The sequence below is a fragment of the Echeneis naucrates genome, chromosome 8 (assembly GCF_900963305.1).
Source record: "Echeneis naucrates chromosome 8, fEcheNa1.1, whole genome shotgun sequence".
Taxonomy (NCBI): Eukaryota; Metazoa; Chordata; class Actinopteri; order Carangiformes; family Echeneidae; genus Echeneis; species Echeneis naucrates.
In genome coordinates this window covers 18,324,558-18,346,261 of record NC_042518.1, presented here as the reverse complement: position 1 = coordinate 18,346,261, position 21,704 = coordinate 18,324,558, and the positions used below count along the sequence as shown (strand labels likewise).

Below are 21,704 nucleotides of genomic sequence, written 5' to 3'. Positions count from 1 at the left end.
TGAAGACAAGAATGGGTGACTGGAGCTAAAAGAAAATGCCAAAAATTGTGCTTTTGACTGAGAAGACATGATACAAAGTTTTGCTAAGTGAGCTTTGCTAAGCTTATCAGTCAAATTTCAATGTCCGCTTTGATTAGAAATCAGGTATACACTAGCGGTCAAAAGTTTGGACATACTGTCCCATTGAAATGTATAGGAAACTTTTGACTGGTACTGTAGGTTCTATATCAATACTGTGAAAGTATCTGGGTCACTGGGTGCTGGAGCCAATCCCAGCCAATGCTCTGGGCGAGGACAGGGTACACCTTGGACAGGTCACCAGTTCAATGCAGGACCAAGATATGGAGACAGAGACAAACAACCACTCACACTCAGACCTACAGCCAATTTAGAGTAATCAATCAACCTAGACATGCATGGCCCTATTGAAGGCAACCAGTGTACCTGGAGGATATCAAAACAACAAACCGCAGTTTGTTGTTTGATGAGCACCATGAGTATGTCACAACCAGTTAGTTTTAGGCTGGGAACATGGTGGTAACAGTGGCAGTGGCAGTGGCGGCGGCTATGGCGGCGGCTATGGCGGTTTTGGAACAGCTTGGTTTTCATTTCAGCTTGCATGTAAGCAGGTTAAAGTGGACACTTGCTGCTATCTCATGTAAGTAAAAGATTCATCACCTTGACATTGATTCAATCATCTTCTACTGCTTATCTGTTTACATGTCAGGGTGAGTACTAGAACCAATCCCAGTTCACATTGGGCGAGGGCCAACATTCAGAGACAAACAGCCATTCACACTCAAACTCAGACCTACACCATTTGACTGACCTGCATGTCTTTGGACGGTGGGAGGAAACCGGATTACCTGGAGGAAACCCACACAGACACGGGGAGAACATGCAAACTCCACATAGATAGGCCCAAGGCCTGGGAAATGAACCCCAACCTTATTTTGGGGCAACTGCACTCACCACTATGCTGCCGTGTTGCCAGTGTCTTGACATTTTTTAATATTTAGGCTGAATCTGAATCTTAAGGACATTTTGTGTCAAAAATATATCAAAGCTTTTAAAATGAAGACAAATCCAAAATCTGAATTGTCGCCAAACTCTGAGGTGACAGCAGCAGTAACTCAGCAGGGATACAACTCGTCAGTACTGCCATTAAGTACAGCAAACACAGGTAGTATGTTCAAAGTTTCTGAGATTGATGCTCCATCTCTATGTTAACTGGGCAAATCACACATTCACTCAAGCTCTCAACTTAAATTTTCTTATCTGGCTCACAGCAAGTAAGCAACAAGTAATTCCTCCTCTTTCAGTACAGAACCCAAAGGGTCACATTAACATTTACAAGACTGAAGATTAGTTAAGATTTTATTCAATATATATTTAAAATTTGTCCCTTCATTCTTGTTAATCCATTAAAATATCATCATACAACCGAGACCCTGCTAGAAACTGAGCTTCTATTTCCTGGCCTAACTAGAACTTAAACAACAGACTGACTGATGTGTAAACAGCTCTGATCTCTACTCCTCTCACCCTGAAATAGCCATGTTTCACAGTAAATTCTACTCTAAGTTGTAGAAATAAATAAAAGCAGTAGTCTGTAGTGTTACATCAGAGAAAATCAACCTGAAACCTGCAATGAACATTAAAAGCTTCACTCAGTGTAACTGTGCTTTTGCAGCCAAGACACCGTTTCTTTTTCTTGGTTCTTGTAAGAAGTAGAACTATATTTTTTCTGAATCATGCCTGCTAAAATACTACATTTTCTTGCTCAGTCATACCACTTAAAGCTCTTAAAACATCACAGCATGAGAGTAAAGTTTTACTTTGATTTTGCTCTTTCTTGAAGCTGGCTGAGTGAATTCAGTTTGGAATGTGACATTATGAAATGACATTCATGTGTAGCGCTAGCTTTGCGACAGATTATAAATTTGCACAAATTTTCTCAGAAAAAATGTGACGCTCATCAAGAACAGTGTTGCTTTTTGCCTTTACATACAAAAATAATGTCAATCATAATTAAAAGCAAAGTGAGGGAAACATTTGCATGCGATTCAATCAAAATCCATCTTTAGGCTGGCAGTAATATACATAAGAAATTTATTTTGGGGTGCTAGCACTAGCAAATGATTCTGCTTTCAGGCCAAAAAAAAGCTCAATTGCATTCCTCTGACAGCATTGCACATTTGATTTTGACTTGTGCTTGATCTTTGACTTGTTTCCATTGTTTTTAGGTGCTTGTAAATTGTGCCTCTTGCATGCACATGGCACTGTTGTCATTGCTGTTGCTACTTTTCAAGATCTTACTTGTAGATAACAACAGTCATAATTGGCACCAAAGAGTATGGTGCCAATTGCTGGAAGCAATGTATTTGACAGCTGTTTGACAGCCTTGGAGATCATGGTATAGTTTCCTTGTTGATTTATACAATCTCTTCTGTCCACTCCACACCGGTGGGGTGTATGCTGGCCTTGAGACCACGAGGCTGGCTCAGTCCCAGGGCCTCCCCTCTAGGTTTAAGCAATGGTTCTGGTCGTGAGTGTAGGCAAAGGGGGCAGGGGCATGACGATGGATGTTGTACAATGCTGGTGGAAGGGTAGAGGGCCCCTGTTGTCTGAGACAGCCCTGCTGGCCTGTTGTGGTACTGGAAGAGCCGGACTGCATCCAGGGACCTCATTGGTGCACTGTAGGGACTGTGAGCTGAGGATGCTGGCAATGAGAGAGCTAAAGAGGAGTAGTGGTGAAGGTGGAGATGGGGGATGGGGGGTGGGATAAAGGGGTATGGTAATGTGGAGGAAGGAGAGGCACGGCCTATCAGGAGAGCGCCCAGGGGGTCGACAAGAGGGTGAGGCCAAGGCACAGAGTGTCTCTGGCGTTTATCCTTCATCCTCCTGTTCTGGAACCACACCTGAAAGAGAGGAAAGGATGGAATGAGAAGAATATGGAAAGGTACAGAGGGAAATGTGCAGGAAGATATATAATAAAGGTGAGAGGATTAGTGTAAAGGTTTTAAAAAGGTAAATGAAAGTTTGAGAATGCCGATGAAAACTATGAGGTGAAAATCTTTGGTGATGAGACAACAAACATAAAGACACAGGAAGGAGACACATATACATCTGTATATATACACATATATATGTCAGACAGGTAACATACTGTCACAGCCCCTCTGGATAAACTCTCGCAGGTACAGACCTGAGGAAAATATGAGCTAAAACCTATGCCACAACTGTTACACTGTTCATAAAAGTTGATGGTACATTTATCTTGGACACCAGAGGGTGGTGTTTGCTTTCCAACAAACATTTTAACCCTAACCATGATGATCTTTTCATGACCTTATAAAGATAACTTTCAGTACCTTAAGACAATTTCTCAGCAAGTTAAAATTTTGCTCTGGAAAGTGAGGCTGTGTCTACATTGATATGTTCTCCTTTGAAAGCAAAAATAATCTTCATCCAGATAACTGTTTCTGCACCGAATCATAAATAATCTCTGTCCATACATACACAAGTGCAAGTTCATTCATTTACACTAAGGCAGGACCAGGAAGAGCCAAGGCAGGCAAAATGTACAGTTTTATATATGTAAATGCACAACACCTGCTAGCAAAGACAACAATTACAGACACTTGTTATTATCCACTTTCCCTTCAGCACCACCATTTAGAAAGTGAATAAAAACCATTGAGTGAGCTGGGATTGGCTCCAGCATCCCCTGCGACCCAGAAATGGATAAGCAGTTGAAGCTGGATCACCAGGAAGAAAAAGAAAACAACTTATCTTTCAATTAACACTATAAAATGGGATTATGGTCAATGTGCTCATAAAGAGCATTTAGTGTTTAACTATACAGTAGGGTTACGGTACACGTCAGAGAGGCCTGAATTTGGAATCATTAGATAGATGAGTAGTGTTGATCAATTACAGTGTAACCATCAGCTGTGGATTGGACTGAAGAAACACGCTGGGTTTTGACTTTGAACTTAATGAGAATGACCGCTTCATCCTGTGGGGAGCATGAATGTTTGTATCACATTTCATGACAATCCACTTCATTTTTATTGCTAAATTTGTGTTGGCTACCAAATGTGCAGCCAATGATGTTTAGGTGTTGGGGGTTGGTCATGTGACAGGGAATGTGAATATGTGACCTAATGGACAAATGATTCATGATGTTGAGAGGTCATCTCCTTTTGTAGTTGGCTTTGTATGTTTCCCTGGCTGACTGGTGAAATTATCATGGAAACATCAAATAGTCTTAAAATGGTATGATGAATCTTCATGCCCACTATGCATTATTTGACTTCATTTCTATGTTGCTATTGATAATGAATCAAGATTAAATATAAATGTAAATCATTGATGTAATTGCAATATTCTGTGTGGGGAATGTCAGTAATAGTTGATTAACTGGTAAAAACAGCCACATAACCATGTCTTTAGATTTGCTGCTGGAAGGGTTCAATATTCACGTTTAAATGATCTACCTATGTTAGAATTGCTATAAGAATTGTTCTTATTGTGTCTAAATATTCAAATTGCGTGACATCGCATCAGAAGTCATTTCGTCATTCCCTTAATTTTGTCAAGTTACTACAGCATTGATGTGTTTACCGTCTTAAAAATTTATAGTTGAGACTAACAAGTCTGTGTCAAGTGTGTGTCTGTCTGTCTTCAACTATTTTACTCAGTCTCTTCCGGAAGACTGTGCTTCTAAAACGTCAGGTGGTGGCGTTTACAAGGCCGCGTCTTGCATTCCTGCTCTTTCATAAAAGACTTTCCAGTAGTCGCCAGAAAGTTGGCTGGATTCGCTGCATATAAAAACTACTGCCATGTATCAGTTATCCTCTGTTTCAAATATTATCTGCTGCTAAACCTGTCACTACTTGATCTCAGGTACTGATTGAAATGAATGAGAGAAGGTGAAAAACTTGCATTCGGTCTGCTGATTCAGATTTTTTTGAGAATCTCATAAGAATTGAGAATTTTAACAAGTGTATTTCCAATTTTTTACTTTAAATTCACTACTGGTCTCTCCCTCCTTTAATTGCATGTAATGTTTCTCAGCCTCAAATTCAGCAAGAGAAGTACAGACACAACAATGTTCACTAAAAGTGAGTGCACATTACGAAGTGAACATACAAACACAAAAGTGTGAAATTTTCTTAAGATGGTTGTATTTTATGTTTTTGAATGTTGTGTTTGAAGTGTTGAGAAATTGAAACCAAAGTAAATCCAAAGAGTTATTCCTCCCTTCTGAACATGTTAAGCCTATCCCTCTACTTAAAAAAACTTGAAACTTGAAAAAAGAAAATCAATGTAATAGAGGCTGCTCTATATTTAAAGTGCCAAAATGTGATGGCACTATGTAATAAGTTTGATTTGATTTCATTTTTGATTTTTCATAATGTATCCATTGCATGAGTTAAATCAGTGAATTCAGAAGAAATGGTAGGAGAGAGTTTGGACTGTTGTAATGCTACCAATTTTGGAACAATTAATACATTATTTGAACAAGATCTCAGTTAATCTCTTATCCCTTCAGAGGACTTAGAGTCCTGCAGCAGACAGATAACTTTCAAAGGGGAAAAAACATTCAAGTCACTGATTTTTGTGATGGTACATCTTAAAGTTTTAGGAGCCGGAAAGATAGCTCTGAGTTAAGATAGATCATGGCTAAAATAGTCAGGGTTACTTACACATATAGCACACACGCAATGGCAATGGTGAACATTTTGAGTGTGTTGTGTTCAAATGACTTATCACTTGACTGAAAGAACTGTAACTCGCATACTCTCTGACTCTCTCTTTCTCTCTGACACACCCATAAAACACTTTACACGACCATTCTGAGGTTTTTCTTATAGTGCACTGCTAATTTTAGAGCGGGATGCGTTACCACCCACCTGAACAGTGGGGTGAATTGTAATACTTTCATTTTGTTTTTACAGCAGAAACATGTGACTAGTTGTTATAGCACTTTGAACGCAGTTGTTTAAATGAGCATCAAGATACAGACAGTGATCAAAGATGTCTCCCTTCACCTCTTGGTGAATGGCTGAAAGGGTCACCGTACCTTGATGGTTGTCTCTGGTAAATTGAGCGCCGTGGCCAGCTCGCAGCGCCGGGGCCTGGAGACATAGCTCTCCTTGCCATACTCCTGCTCCAGCCGGGACAGCTGCTCCCGGGTGAAGGCGGTGCGGTGCCGCCGGCTTTGGTCCAGGAAAACGCCACGCTGGGAGGACTCCTGCTGCTCCTCCCCAGAGGGGGCTGCCACAGGCGTCCGTCTGCCCTCTGCCACTGAGGGGACACAGGTATGGAGGCACATGGAATACTTTAACATGAATGATATCAGATTACCTTTTAGTGTATATACCTTTGTAATGCGTTATGATCAAACTCTATACAACACACAAACAGCCCCTTCTGGCCTCTAAAGCTCAGAACAGTTTAGGTTGTTAAATCAGTTATACTGCATGATCTGACGCTGTAATAAGTTTCGGTTAAATACAGCGAATTTTTATTAACCTACATGCTCCTCATCTGTGATCGGTGTTACCTTTACTCAGCACTCCTCCCAAATCATAAATAACTCTATTCACAGGTTTATAGCAGTTTGGCTCCGGTGGTTGACATGAGGCCTGGCCACTGTTTATTTCTGTATGTCTGACTGTGGATGAGGTTTGGCAAAACAGACATGAAAACACAGGATTAATATTTCCCATAATCATATGGACTAACTGGCGGTTAATGCACTGGGTTAATATCCTCCATGAAAAGAAACATGTTTAAATTCAATAACAATCAGAAATAGGCTAGCACTGATTTGAACATTCTTTCGTCAACGTTTAGATCGGATGATGTAATTTTTAAAAGAGACTATTTGTTAATTGTGACATATACAGAGGAAAACATTGGGAATCGGTTGAGTCAAATTGTTAACAAAGTTTCCTCTAAGCAGTTACTTACGCATCAGGTTGTTTGTCTTTAAAGGGTGTTTTTTTTTCCCTCCGTGTCACGATGGTCCGGGTGTCCTCTCCCCTCACGGCCTGCAGGCAGCTCCGTTTCACAGCCACCAGCGGAGAAACTGGCTGGGATCTCCTTGATACTCTGTCGCACACACACAAACACACTTCATTCAGGTTTGTTCAGACACTCGGGAGAAGGATGAGGCGTTTCTGTCCCAACACCCCCCTCCCACCCCCCGTTACTGTCTGCGTTCCCCGGGGCTGCTACTCTCTCCTCCTCCGATCCAGCTCTCCAGACAGTCCGTGGAGAGCGCGCCGGGCCGGCGCGGCGGCGCCGCGGCCCGGAGAGGTGTTAAATGTGTTTAGGGGCAAAGCCTTTGGTCTCTGTCTCGGCCTTTGTACTTTTGTTATGGAGAATTAAAGACATACAGGCAGAGACAGCAGCCAGACCCTCATTGTACTCCGCCGTTTGATGTTCGCAGGTTTGGAAGTAAATCATTACAGGCCTAATGGCTCCAAATTGGCCGATGTGGAGCGCTGGAGAGATTTATTTATTACGATAATATTACGGCTACGGCTGTCGGTGTGATAGGTCTGCTTTTCAAATGATACCTTATATCTTCTTTTTCTTGTAGGTCTATCACCAAGATCAATTATTCTTGAGCCATATTTTCTTTTTTTTGTTTGTTATTCCTGATAGGATAGATGCATTTTCAAAAATGGACGATATCATGGCCTTTAACTTTTTATACATTTTGGATTTAGATCGGTTTTGTTTTTGAATAATGATCAGTTATGAGTTAATGTGGCAGATGAATTATGGAGGATAATAGCCAAATATTAAAGAACATGGTGTACTGGAAGTGCCCAGCCTCGACTGCAGTGTAAAAGCTGACTCTTATTTTGGGGTTTATTATAGATACAGTCTGCTGTGATTGGTAATCCAGCGGTCAGATGATGATAAAAAGGACAGCGACAGACAGACGCCAGGTAGGGTGGAGTTACTGTTGCAGGAGGAAAGTTATCATTATGAACAAAAACACAGGTGCTACATAAGAATCTTATTCAGACCGAGCTGTTGTTGCTATTAGAATAACAATTTTGATTTAAAAAGAGTTGAACTGTGCTGTTTTTCAATAACGTGTGTGCAGTGTTGGAAGCCCTCAGGTCTTTTATTTAGTGAAGTGAAAGAAGCATGGTGTGAGGTAAAAGCAGGTAAAAGTCAAGCTGTCAAGTTTCTAAAATGTGAAAGTTCAGCTTTTACATACAAGAAAGGTTTTAGTTTCCTCCAGAGTACATTATCACAAAGAGTAAAAGTAAAATTCTGCAAATGAATGAAGTTCAGTTCTTGTCATTGATCACTTGAACTTTGCTGCTGATAAAAGCTCACTCAAGCTCAATTTGAATACTGGTTGCTGTGACTTTCCTTGGTTCAATCAAGTCTTATCTCAATCTAAAAAATGGCTCAGTTATTCTTTTATTGTATTTTGTACTAAAGTCATCCCACTGTAACAAAGGTAAATAGAAGTTGAGGAAAAAAAATTCACTTAAATTTTTTACCTCTTTGCACTAGTTGGGTAATGTTTTTGTTTCTGTAGTTTTTATGTTCAGATGTAATTCCCTGGGAAATGTGTGTGTTTTATTTTTTTTATTTTTTATTTAAAATGCTATTTCATATAGAAGGACAATGTTTGAAAAGAGCGATTTTGCTTGCAAAATCACAGGAATATAACTGGACAACATGTTACTTTGCAGAATGATCTTGGGGTACTTCATCCCTCTGCAGTTAAAATGACCGCAGAGGGCTGGAGCTTTATGAACCTTCTGATAAAACTTAGTTGCTGTGTAAAAACTACTGTCAACACCAACCAAAAATATTGAGCATTAAAAACCCTTTGTGTTTTATACCAATAGCACTCATGCTTAAAGAGATGTATTGAATAATTTTTCTGTAGCTGATTCTGAAACATGGGCTCAATTATAAAAGTATGACTAAATTAAAACATTAAGACATGAATTCAGGAAAGAAATGCAGCTGTTGATGATGACACTATCTGCTAGTTAGTATCACACTAAAGAAAGGCACTTCACAAGAGACATTAAAAACAAGACTTTTTTTTTTTTTTTTAATAACATGTGCCCTTAACTTAGGTCTTTGTTGAAGGTTTAAGGCCACCATGAAGATGGGTCAGAGCTTTACTTGAGAACTGAATTCACTGAACAACTTTTGGACTTTTATTCCTCTACATTTAAAGGACATTGTGCTTTTAACTCCACATTTCATTGATCGGCTTTTTATTTTCAACACAGCAATAAGCCATACTGTATAGCTTTACCAGAGAAAAAACAATCAACTCCCACTGTCTGCAGTTTTGAACAGTTTAGTGTGAACTTGGCAGTGCCCTAACATTGATGGAGGATTCTTTACCATCACCTTATCTGAAGTATATGCATTAAATGCTTTACAGAGCACATATTGCTGATATATACTTGTTCCCCGATAAACCAGATATGGATTTTTCCAACAAATGTTCTTTGGACTTATTTGGACCAGATTCATAGCTTCTGCAATTTGGCTTGTTGTAATAAGTTCATGTTACTGACTAAAGTTAATTCTACAAGCTTTTTATTCAAAAGGTTCACCAGAAAGTCAGTCATTCAGGAGGTTGTTTCAGTAATATGTTTTCTATTGAGAAACAACAATGCATTGGCATTAAAACTCTGAACACAATGTTTTTAAAAGGAAGTATCCCACTCCAGTACCTCAGCTCAAATAAAGATTTGACTAAACTATCTTAATTTGTATTGGAATAATATTTAACCACTTCAGCTAAAGTATTGAATTCTCCACGTCTAGGAAAAATTTACCTGCAACTACTTTGAACAGTGTCCTGATAATTCCTTTGATCAATTCTTCCTGTACTTTTGACTCCAATCATCCTCACACTAATCAGTATCCTGCCACCTCTGTCAATATGGGAAAAATGCTTAATAGCAGTTATTTAATACCATGTTTCATTATGTGCTCCCTGCCTGCTAAATTTCCATGTCACTTTTGTAAAACCAAAAGTGCACACATACAAAACATTATGTACAGAGTAGTTATGGTGGCCAGCCAATTGCTATGTCTTCACTATCCAGTAGCCTCCTTTCTTTCACTAAATGCAGCGTTGCCTTTCTTTTTCTTTAACATTTTGAAAATGGTTAAAGAAATACTGACAGCAGTTTAGGATCAATAAAGGATGCATGGCTGTCACTTAGAAGAATGAAATGACTCATTCTGTTCACTTATCAAGCCTTTAATGCAGTCTTCTTGACTATTTTCACATTTGCACCCTGCATATGGACCATGCATATGTTGCATTATTATAAGTGGAATATGTGTTACACATGGCCAGTGAAACACGGGTTACATTTGTTGCTGTACTGGTAGAGAGATTAAGTATATGGGTGATCAATATGTTAGACATTTAACAACCAATCTGGGTTTGTGCAACATCTGCACAGGTCTCAATCTAAAATTCAGATCTCAAATAGCTTTTATTGTGACAGTGACCTACACCAGTAATCTGTATCGCAGTAAAGTTCCATAATTTGTGCCCTGAGAACAGTATTACATGTATAATAAAAAAAAGCCAACAAAAGATTTATGTATAAACCCAGCAGAGTACAAAACAAATCCTACCTACATGTGTAGGTATACAAGTGCAGTGGACCAAATGAGTTCCACCTCTTACTGGCAAAGACAATTTGAGGCCTTTATTTCTTTAAACTTGTGAGTTTATCAGTCTTTCCACATTGATCCCATCTGATCAGTCTAAACTCAATTTTCCTCCTGTCAGTGATAAAGCAAAAGCTGGATTTCTGAGCTTCAGAGTCTTTTGTAGTGTATCAAGTAGAGGGGTACATATTAATGTGATCTTACACATTCACATACACACTCAAAAATTAGGGGAATAAGGTTGGGTGTGCATTATTCCCATAATAGACGATCAAGGCAAAACATCATTGGGAATTTCATCCAAAGAATTATTCACTTCCTTTTTATATCAAAAGGCAGGAGTCGTGGTTCCCAATTTTAAAGTGTACACTATGGTGAGGCACTCATACCTGTTGAGGGCAAACACCTCCAGCCGGGAATAGATGCATCAGGAGGAGTGCAAAAAGGGAGAGACAGTGGAGGATGGTGTCACACCTATGGCTTAGGTGAGGGTAATGCACCAACACTGGAACCAGACTCTTCGCATAGGTTGACAAACGATGACAAGCACACAATGAGGCACAGTGCAAGGTGATTTATTTTCCCAACATCAAAATCAGCAACATTGGCCAAATCCTATATTGCCTGCAAAGCAAGATGGCACAAGCTCCTCACAGCACCCCAGCAGGACTCCATGAATGGGGAAGGTGGCACATTATTCTTATTCACATTATTATTTATTCCCCATCACCCCACCCACTTGGCATAATCCATTCTGTAATCACACTACCTTTGCGTTTTTAACTGCAGTCAAGGTTACCATGTGTTCACATATTTAATGTTTTTACATTTCATACTCTTAACACCAACCAAATTTTTAACTTTATTATTCATTGTGCATTAATATCCCCCCCCACACTTTCTGTTCACTTGAGTTGTTCCACCTACACACATACCTCCAGTGCAGGTGCAGTAGGCTCTCAATCAGTTCACCACTTAAGGTGTAAAAATCCGGCCCACACCCCTTAAAAAAATCCAGGAAATAATCCTGGTGTTGTGTGGAGATATGAGGCAGAGGGATATCCAAGTGTGGGAGGCTGTCTGAGTCCCAGGAATCCTGGGTGTGCACCCCCAGGGACACCACATAACCAAAAACAGCCTAAATATCCCTTAGTTGTTGTCCTCCTAATATGTCAGGGAGGCCGCAGTGGACATGTTGGTGGTGCATATGGTCACAAAAGCCACCCTTTCCACCCTTAAATGGTCACCCTTACCCACTACATTTTAATGGGAAATTGATGCTCAAGCAGCAGTATAGTGGTTAGCGTGTTGCCTCACAGTAAGAAGGTTTTGGGGGTTTTTTTATGGCCGTTTCTGTGTGGATTTCAGCATGTTCTTCCTGTGCCTGCATGGATTTCTTTCAAGTATTCCATCTAAAGACATGTATGTCCAGGTTGGTTAATGACTCTAAATTGTCCGTAGGCCTGAATGTGAGTGGTTGTTGGTCTCTGTCTTTCTGTATGTGTTGACCCTGGGATGGACTGGCGTATCCCACCAGGGTGTATCCCACCCTCATCCAATATTAGCTGGAATTGGCTCCAGCACCTTTTGCAACGTGGAACCAGATAAAGCACTAGAAGCTGAATGAATGATTGAATTGATGCTCAAGCAGAATAGGATTGCTGTGTTTAAAATAGTAGGTGGAAGGTTGCCTTATATGGGGCAGTCAGGGACAGTGCTATGTTTTTTCTGACTTTCATCATTCCAATCTGAATTACACCAGCTGAAATTTTGTTCGCTCTTGTTTTAGCAACCATTCATCGCCTGGCTTTTTTTTAAATTTAATTCAGCCAGTAGATTTAAGAGACATCATGCTTTAAATTTTTTTCTTTCATACTGTCCTAAAGGACTGGTTGTTTTGATCCAATGATCAAAGAGGACATTTATATCTGTAAAGCAGATGGCTATTGACTCAGCAGTGACTTTATCACCACTACTGTGCACTCCCCAGCTAAATCTGCACTGCAGGATTCATTTACATAGATACATGGACTCTTTTTATGTCCCATTAGTGGTGTAAGAGTGTTTACTGATAATTCTGAGCACAAATGCGTGTAACTGACCCCTTAGCTCAAAAAAAAAATAAAATCATAAAGCACTTTGATTTGTTATGAAATCTTTCCGTCTTATCACATGTACGGCAGGTAAAGTAAGTATTGAACACGTCACCATTTTCTCAGTAAATATATTTCTTAAGGGACTACTAACATGAAATCTTCACCAGATGTTGATAACAACACATGCTACCCACACATGCAAAGAACTCAAACCTTAGATGTCCATAAATTAAGTTATGTGTGATAAAATGGAATGGCACAGGGAAAGAATATTGAATACATGTAGAAATTGAAGTGCAAAAAGACACCAGCTGACATCTGTCAGTAATCAAAAAAGCAATCCTGCCCCTTGTCAGTGCAAATTAATATCAGCTGGTTCAACAACTGATGGCTCACTGCCACGGTTGCGCACAGGCAACATCTCATGATGTGTAAAAGCCAAGAATTCGCACAAGACCTTTGTAACCTTATTGTTGCAAAACATACTGATGGCATTGGTTACAGAAGGATTTCTAAACTTCTGAATGTTCCAGAGAGCTCTGTTGGGGCCATAATCCAGACGTGGAAACATCATTTCACCATAAACTGGCTGCCACTAGGTGCTCCTCGCAAGTTTTCGGACAGAGGAGTCAAAATAATTATCAGAAGAGTTGTCCAAGAGCCAAGGACCACTTATGGAGAGCTTCAGAAAGACCTGGAATTAGCAGGTACAACTGTTTCAAAGAAAACAAGAAGTAACACACTCAACAGCCATGGCCTGTATGCACACTCACCACACAAGACTCCATTCCTGAAGAGAAAGCATGTTGAAGCTCACTTAACATTTGCTGCACAACATTAAGACAAGCCTGTGAAAAACTGGGAGAATATAGTCTGGTCAGATGAGACCAAAATTGTACTCTTAGGATGTCATAATACACACCATGTTTGGAGGTCAAATGGCAATGGCAAGCGTCATGTAATTGAAGGAAGGATGAATGTAGACATTCCTGATAGAAATCTGCTGTATCAAATTTAAGTGTGTTCAATACTTTTTCCGTGCCCTTCTATTTTATCACCCATAACTTAATTTATGGACATCTAAGGTTTGATTTCTTTGCATGTGTGGGTTGCATGGGTTGTTACCGATATCTGGTGAAAACTTCATGTCAGTAGCACCTTCAGAAATATATTTACTGAGACGTGTTCAATACTTATTTTACCTGCTGTAGTTTTTGTTGGTTAGCTTCTATGTATATGTCTGCACCACTGATTCTGGTTGGCCTGTATACTATGCACACCTGCACCTTGCAGTTATAGAGTTATCTACTTGTGAAGATTGGGTTAAAACCAACAAGACTGTGGAAAAACCATTCAACACCCTTGGTGAGCAGAATGAGGTGCGTTGATTTCACCCCACCTCAAGAGAGCTCATAAAACTCTCTTGACTTTGGAATTAAAATTTTTCAGCTTTGAGGTCCAAATACTATCACTTACGTTTTGTCTCTGTTAAGCAATAAGAAGGTGCTGGACATCCACGCCCTTAAATTTTCTAGCTTTTCTTGAATTCGTCTTTGACCTTGAATGTGTTTCTCCACATGGAGGCTTTGGGGTCCTGTTCAAAGACACACAGAATAGATTTTCTCGATTATATTCCAAGCTGCCTTCCACAGGAAGAGTGGCTACAGGTACCTGGAGTTTACACTGAAGCAAAAGTGACCAAATTTATGATGGTTTCGTAAGTGCCACTGATATGTGCTCCAATACATCAAAATAAGAATTCCCTTCAAATTCAATTGTGCTCTTAGATAAGGTGGCGGAGGAAGAAACCATCACACCAGAATCAAGGAGTGAATGTAACACCTGTGTTGCCCAGATGTCTGGCTCAAATGACACAGAATGACATCACAGGTTTGTTTGATTTCTTTAATTTCTAACTGGTTGTTCAACTTTGCCTGTCAATTCTGCACTGTTGTTGGCTGCCACTTAAATGCAAATGAGAGACTTTCAGTCGAGCCCCTTCTCTGATCCCAGAGCTGGCAGTAGAGTGAATGATCATTGCAAAGAAGCACAGATGGAGTTTCCATCCGATTGCCTCCAGTTCCAAGACTGCTCACAGACTGTGAGTTCCACGGGTTTGGTCAGACATCTCTAGCTGGGTGCCATCCTCCAGCACAGCAGGCTCTGACTGACACAGCAAAGCATTGAGCTCCAACTCTACCAACTTATCAATTGCTAATATGAATAACTGCAAAACTACAATTGTTTAGTAAGTTAAAGATGTGTTGCTGATTACAGCTTGAAGTGGCAATGAGATTGTAAAATTTCTAAAAAGATCTTTAAAAAGTCTTAAAAAGGCAATTAAATCAACTTCAGGATTCCTGCATATAAGCTGAATAAGTCAACAAGTTTGTGTGTTTGTATGTTTTGGTCAGACATCTTTGGCTGGGTGCCATCCTCCAGCACAGCAGGCTCTGACTGACCCAGCAACGAATTTAGCTCCGACTCCACCAACTTGGCTGAAATTATTTTCTATTTTGACCAAACCATCTTTGCAGCAGATGATGATTTGGATAAGAGGTTTAACTAGGACAACCCACAAATTAAACACTAACATGATTACATGTGATTGCCCTCTCTGCTAACAAATGCACAGGCATTGATAATTTTCTTTCTTGAAAAAGGGAAATGTCTCCTAAATTAATGCCCATTCCTTTGGTAGATATTGTATCTGTTTTTTTTGTTTTTTTTTGTACTGCCCATTCCCCTGCTCACTTTGGCAAGGGGAAGTAACACAAAACCAGATGTTTCATTGCTAGGAAATGAAAATGATTTATTTGCCAAGTGCAAAGTGTAAACAAAAACAAAGAAAAAAACAATGACAGAATTTGGTGTCTGTCAAAAGCCTGTAATTTCCCAATTCAATGTTCAGTCTAAGTGTTTTCAGAAACAATAAATGCAGTTTTTATTACCTTTGTGTGTATGTAGAGTTACATAGTTTGGCTCACTTATCAGAGATTAACTTAAATTACATGTTTACCTACATTACTGCTTGAAATTAATCAATCACTTTTAGTTATATTTTTTGAGTTTATATATTTAAATTTAAAGCTTTGACTGCATTTGTTGCAGTGGTTTCACATGATATATTTAATCTCTTCCCACAAGATCAAACTACTGAAAACGGGTAAGGGAATGGACCTTCTACATTTATCCAAGCAGCATGTCTATATGTCACTTTTATGTGTACATTTCAGATATTTAATGGCTTCAAAAATGTATTAAATCATTTTCATGGTTTCAAAAAAACATGGGTAGAACTGGTACAAGTGAAAGAGCACAAGTAGGAAGTAAAATTTTTTCCTGTTCTGTGTAGAACTTGAAACAGCCCTTCTCAGAAGAAAAATTTAAATCAAATCAGATTTATTTATATAGCACCAAAACATAACAAAGTTACATTAAGTCACTTTACATATAGAGCAGGTCTAGACCAAATGCTTTATAAAAAGATTTAAAGAGACCCAACAGATCCCGATGAGGAAGCACTTGGTAACAGCGGCAAGGAAAGACTTCTTTTAAGAGGCAGAAACCTCAGGCAGAACCAGGCTCAGGGGGGACGGCCATCTGCCTCAACCGATTGGGTTGAGAGAGACAGAGAGAGAGACACACACGAGGGGGAGAGGGGGGTCAAAGTTTGGTAGAGTAGGGAGAGATGAGAGCAGGCGGAGGTGATTCAATAAATTTGTGCAGGCAGGAATATATGATGCTGCATTAAGTTCATAGAAATTATGCTGTATGGACTTAATGAAGATATGAGAGCAGCAGACGTTGCAGGAACATGGGGTGGCAATGATTCACTACCTGCAGGGTGAGGACAGGGAGAGAGAGGAGAGGAACTGGGAGAGACAGAGACTTCAGGTAACATGGTTAGCAAATTGTTGTACATGGTTTAGTACTTGGAGAAGCAGGATCTATAGAGAAACATGGTTATTGGTGTGCCAGCACCTGTGGGGTGGGGGTAGTGAGAGAGAGAGGTGCTCAGTACTTCCCCCAGCATCCTAGGCCTATAGCAGCATAGCTAAGTGAGCTTTGACTTTTTAACCATAAGCTCTGTGATACAGAAAAGTTTAAAGCCTGGTCTTGAAAAACCCCCCAGACTGATACTGGAAGTTGGTTCCATAGACGAGGAGCCTGACAACTGAAAGATTTGCCACCTGATTTATTCTTTGAGACTCTAGAAACCACAACTAAAGGTTTATAGTTCCTGTTAATATTCGTACAGCAGCATTCTGAATCAACTGAAGGCCTTTCAGAGATTTGTTTGGATGTCCAGATAATAATTTATTACAGTAGTCCAGTTGTGAAGTTTTGAATGCATGGACTACTTTTTCTGCATCCTTTTGAGACAGGATGTTTCTGATTTTCCTGTTTCTCAGGTGGAAAAAAGCTGCCCTCCTGACTTGTTTTATATGAGGGACAAAGGACATGTCCTGCTCAAAAGTTACTCCAAGGTTTCTTACAGTGGAGCTGGAAGCAAGAGTAATGCCATCCAGAATGATTAGATGATTATTTAGGGTTTCTCTAAGGTGCTAAGGCCAATAACGTCAGTTTTGTCAGAATTTACAAGTAAAGATTTACAGGTCATCCAGACTTTTATGTCTTCAAGATATGTCTGCAGTCTGACTATCTGACAAACTTCATTTGGCTTCATTGAGTGTTGTCTGCATAACAGTGAAAATTCATACTGTGCTTCCTGATAATGTTGCCTAAAGGAAGCAGGTATAGGGTGAAGAGGATTGGTCCAAGAACTGAGCCCTGTGGAACCTCATAATTGGCTATCGTGCGTGAGGTGATTGTTAACATGAACAAACTGATGTCTATCTGATAAATAGGATTGGAACCTCCTCAGTGCAGTTTCTTTAATGCAAATTTTACATTCCAGTCCAGTCCAAAATATTATGATCTATGATGTCGAATGCATCACTGAGATCTAAGAGTCTCCTCTTAGAGCTTAGTATGGAGGCCGATCCATTGCCTGAAGCCATTTGAATATAATTGAACCAGTGCTGTTTCTGTGCTGTGATGGGCTCTAAATCCTGACTGAAACTCAAGCAAGCAAGCCATCCCTATATGCAGATGGTCATACTGGTTTGCAACTGCTTTCTCAATTATTTTAGAAATAAATGCAAATTTCCATATGGGTCTACAGTTGGCCAAAACATCTGGATCAAGATTCGGCTTTTTAAGGTTGGGTTTGATGACTGCTGTCTTAAGAGTCTGAGGTACATAATCCAAAGATAATGTCAGATTGATCAGATTTAGAATGAACGGCTCCATTAAGTTGAAAATCTCTTTAAGGAGGCCAGTTGGTACTGGGTCTAATAGACAGGTTGCCGATCTGGTTGATGAGACTACAGAAGCTAGCTCTGAGAGATTCAGAGATGAGAATGATTCCAGATGTAAAATAGATGTTGCAGTTGATTCAGGAGTTGCTGAATTCAGTTGAAGAATACTCTCTAATGTAGGTACAAGCTGATGGATTCTTTCTCTGATTGTTATAATTTTATCTGTAAAAAAGTTTATAAAATCATCACTGCTGAGAGCTAAGGGAATCACTGGTTCAACTGAGCTATGGCTCTCTGTCAGTCTGGGTTTGTTCTTGTTTTCTTCTATTAGTGCTGAGTAATATGAACTTCTAGCACTGTGGAGAGCTTTTTTTTTACAGCCCGCCTCCTCTGTTTAATTTTTTTTTTTTTTTTTGAGAGGGGCAGTATCATCAAGATTTGAACACAGTGTGGCCATAGTGCTAATCAGAAGGTCATCAACCTGTGTATGGGAGGAATCCTCATTTGAGTTTAGATATGGCATTGCTGCAAATTATGACCTAATATTCTCTTTAAATTTAGCCACAGGCTCTTCATCTGACATTGTGGAGTCATTTAATGGAACACTTAATAAAACCTAATAAATTATAATATGCCAATTTAACTGACTAGCGCACAAATCTAATGCACACAAAAGTAAGTCACAATCAAGTAGTTCATGTGATGGGTTGGTGTCAACAGTGACAGTTTAACTGGTGCTGACCTTGACGGTGAAGAGCTTTGTCTTGTCCGACTGGCACAAAGATTTGGACCCAAACGCATGACAGAGACTCAGTAACCCTAACCCTAGCCCACCACTGTCAGGATAATGGTGTTACCTTCAGAGACATCGAGTCCAGTGACGAAATCCATGGACATTTCCAACCAGGGTCTCTATGGCATAGGCAGATGGCATAGCAGACCAGCAATATATATATATATATATATATATATATATATATACAGCGCTTACCTCTATAGTACTTATTGATGTGTTACTATACTGATAAGAATACTTATTGGGTGACCGGCTGTAGAATAGTTGCATCTAAATATTTAATTGTATACCTAAGTATTATGGCTACAATAAATGTCATTGTGAAATACCCACCTGTTATATACTCACTTGAAAAACTCACCTGAAATAAAATGTGGTTGTCTGATTCTTTCAATTTAAACAAAACTGAACCCTCCAGATGAAAGATGAAAGAATACTTTTTGAGTATATAGATTTTGATCAGTTAAGTTCCACTGCAAATGAATTAATACCTCAAAGCTTTAAAAAATTGCAAATGTTAACAAATGTTTTATGTACAGTTCAGTCAAATTTTAAAAAAGTTAACTTTTGAGTGTGAATATGTTTTAATTCTTAATAATTCCCAAATGTAAGAAAAAGTTATTTTCTTTTGTTTCTGGGTTTGTAAATGTATCAGATGAAATTCACAGTTGTCCATCATGGGTATTTTTAGAGCCACGAGGTAAGAATAAGGAACTGATTGTAAGGTACCATATTTTAAAATTGCCAGCAACATGCTACCACATTTGACTCCTAGTGATGAAGTTCTACAATTGTTTTAAGTCATCAGATTTAATATATTTGAACTCCTTGCCATACACACATTAAATGTAATAATAAATTGTGATTTGCTATTCAAATTCATTCTCTCAATCATTCATTTTCAAATCAAATCAAATCAGATTTATTTATATAGCGCTAAATCATAACAAAGTTACATCAAGGCACTTTACATATAGGTCTAGACTCTAAACTCTTTGTAAAATGATTTAAAGAGACCCAACAGATGCCAAGATAAGCACTTAGCAACAGTGGCAAGGAAAAACTTCCTTTAAGAGGCAGAAACACATCGGAGACATATCAGTAACCATGTTTCTCTGAAAACCCTGTATCTCCCAGTTCTAAGCATGCATACTGTATTTACCCACCATGTTTACTGAAGTCTCTGTCTCTCCCAGTTCCTCTCCTCTCTCTCCCTGTCCTTATCCTGCAGGTGGCGAATCATCACCATCCCATGTTCCTGCAACGCCTGCTGGTCCCATATCTTCATGAAGTTCTATGAACTCTACGCAGTATCATGTTCCTGTATCATGTTCCTGCCTGCACCTGTATTGAATATCCCCTTCTCCTGCTCTCATTCTCTTCCTACTCTACCAGACTTTTGCCTCCCCCTGTGCCTCTCTCACTCTCTCAACCCAACCAGTCAAGGCAGATGGCCGCCCCCCCTGAGCTTGGTTCTGCCCAAGGTTTCTGCCTCTTAAAGGAAATTTTTCCTTGCCACTGTGCTTGCTCATGAAGGGATCTGTTGGATCTCTATAAATAATTTTATAAAGAGTTTGGTCTATACCTGCACTATATGTAAAGTGCCTTGATGTAACTTTTCTATGATTTGGCGCTATACAAATAAATCTGGCCAGAGCCAGAGAGACAAGAGAGTTCTACTTATGACAGTGGAACAAGTGTCCAAGTTCTCTCTTTCATCAAGGATCTCTTTGTAAAAGGTCCTTGGAAGACGTATGTAAAAGACATGAACTTCCATATTTTTGTTTTGTTTTCTTGCCACTACAAATTCATATTGCAGGGATATCTGCTTATATACTATATATACTCATTATTTCAAATCAAAGCGCATGTCAAAAAATAATGTTCTAAATGCTGACAATAAAATTACATATTTGAAGATAAAATTATGTTCATTTCAATTTTCAATGTATCTGTATTGAATTCAGATAAACATGTACTGTATGTTTCAACTAATTGCTTAAAGGGAATGATATGATTGTGTCCCAACCTTGGTTATAGCCACTGAGCTCCTTTGCACTTTATCACTGCAGAGCTGTTCAGTGTGGGTGGAAGACTAGAGTTCAGAGAAAAAAAAATGTTTTCTTGTTTGCCTTGTCAGTGTAGATATAGTCTCTGTATCTGTAATTTGATGCCATGACAAGTAAATCATCAACAGTATGCATATGTAATGCCTGCCGCTGATGGTCTTCATACATTAAGACCATGCCATTAACCAGTCATCACTGATCCACTCAAGAATGGACAGACGAAGATAAGACTACTCATGATGAATCTAATGCTAATTACATCAGACAAGTCACATGCCACCCAGCTACATACCAGAACAATGTTATGATGGGCTCTTTAAAGCTGGTACAGAACAGTCACTTGACCATGTGTGCATCTTATTGCATGCATCAGTTAAGATGAACAGCTGTTCATCTCTCCTGTTTCAGCTGACTGCAGCAAAATATATCTGGCGCCCAGATGTGATGCACTGTCTGTTCAATAAATCTCTATGCTTTGTGTTAAAAGGCAGCTGCTGCTTTGAGCAACGGCGCAAACAACACAACTCATTATGCCTAAGAATGTGGGACCATCACATATAAAGATGCATTTTACAAGCTGTTGCAGGTAATTATCACCATCACTGCAGCTTAGCTATTTTCTTTTTCTTTGTGTTTGCCTGTTGTTCTATTTCTCTGACTCCAGGGACTACTTTCAGCCAGATAAAATAACTCATTAATAACGCATGGAGTATGA

General features: G+C 39.4%; 1 protein-coding gene across 1 annotated transcript; it reads right to left on the bottom strand.

Annotated features, from left to right (window-relative positions):
- Nucleotides 1–1,513: 1,513 nt before the first annotated feature.
- Nucleotides 1,514–7,114, bottom strand: eve1 (even-skipped-like1). Its single transcript, XM_029509140.1, has 3 exons — nucleotides 6,985–7,114; nucleotides 6,092–6,315; nucleotides 1,514–2,921 (listed from the first exon to the last, which is right to left on the bottom strand). The coding sequence occupies exons 1-3, from the start codon at nucleotides 6,986–6,988 to the stop codon at nucleotides 2,436–2,438; spliced, it is 714 nt and encodes a 237-aa protein (XP_029365000.1). The 5' UTR covers nucleotides 6,989–7,114; the 3' UTR covers nucleotides 1,514–2,435.
- Between the last annotated feature and the right edge of the window lie 14,590 nt (nucleotides 7,115–21,704).

Bases quoted from the DNA above. Each gene is read 5' to 3' on its own strand.
- eve1 (XM_029509140.1), bottom strand. The intron at 2,922-6,091 runs GTACGGTGACCC...CCTCTCTTTCAG, and splicing joins TACCAGAGACAACCATCAAG to GTGTGGTTCCAGAACAGGAG.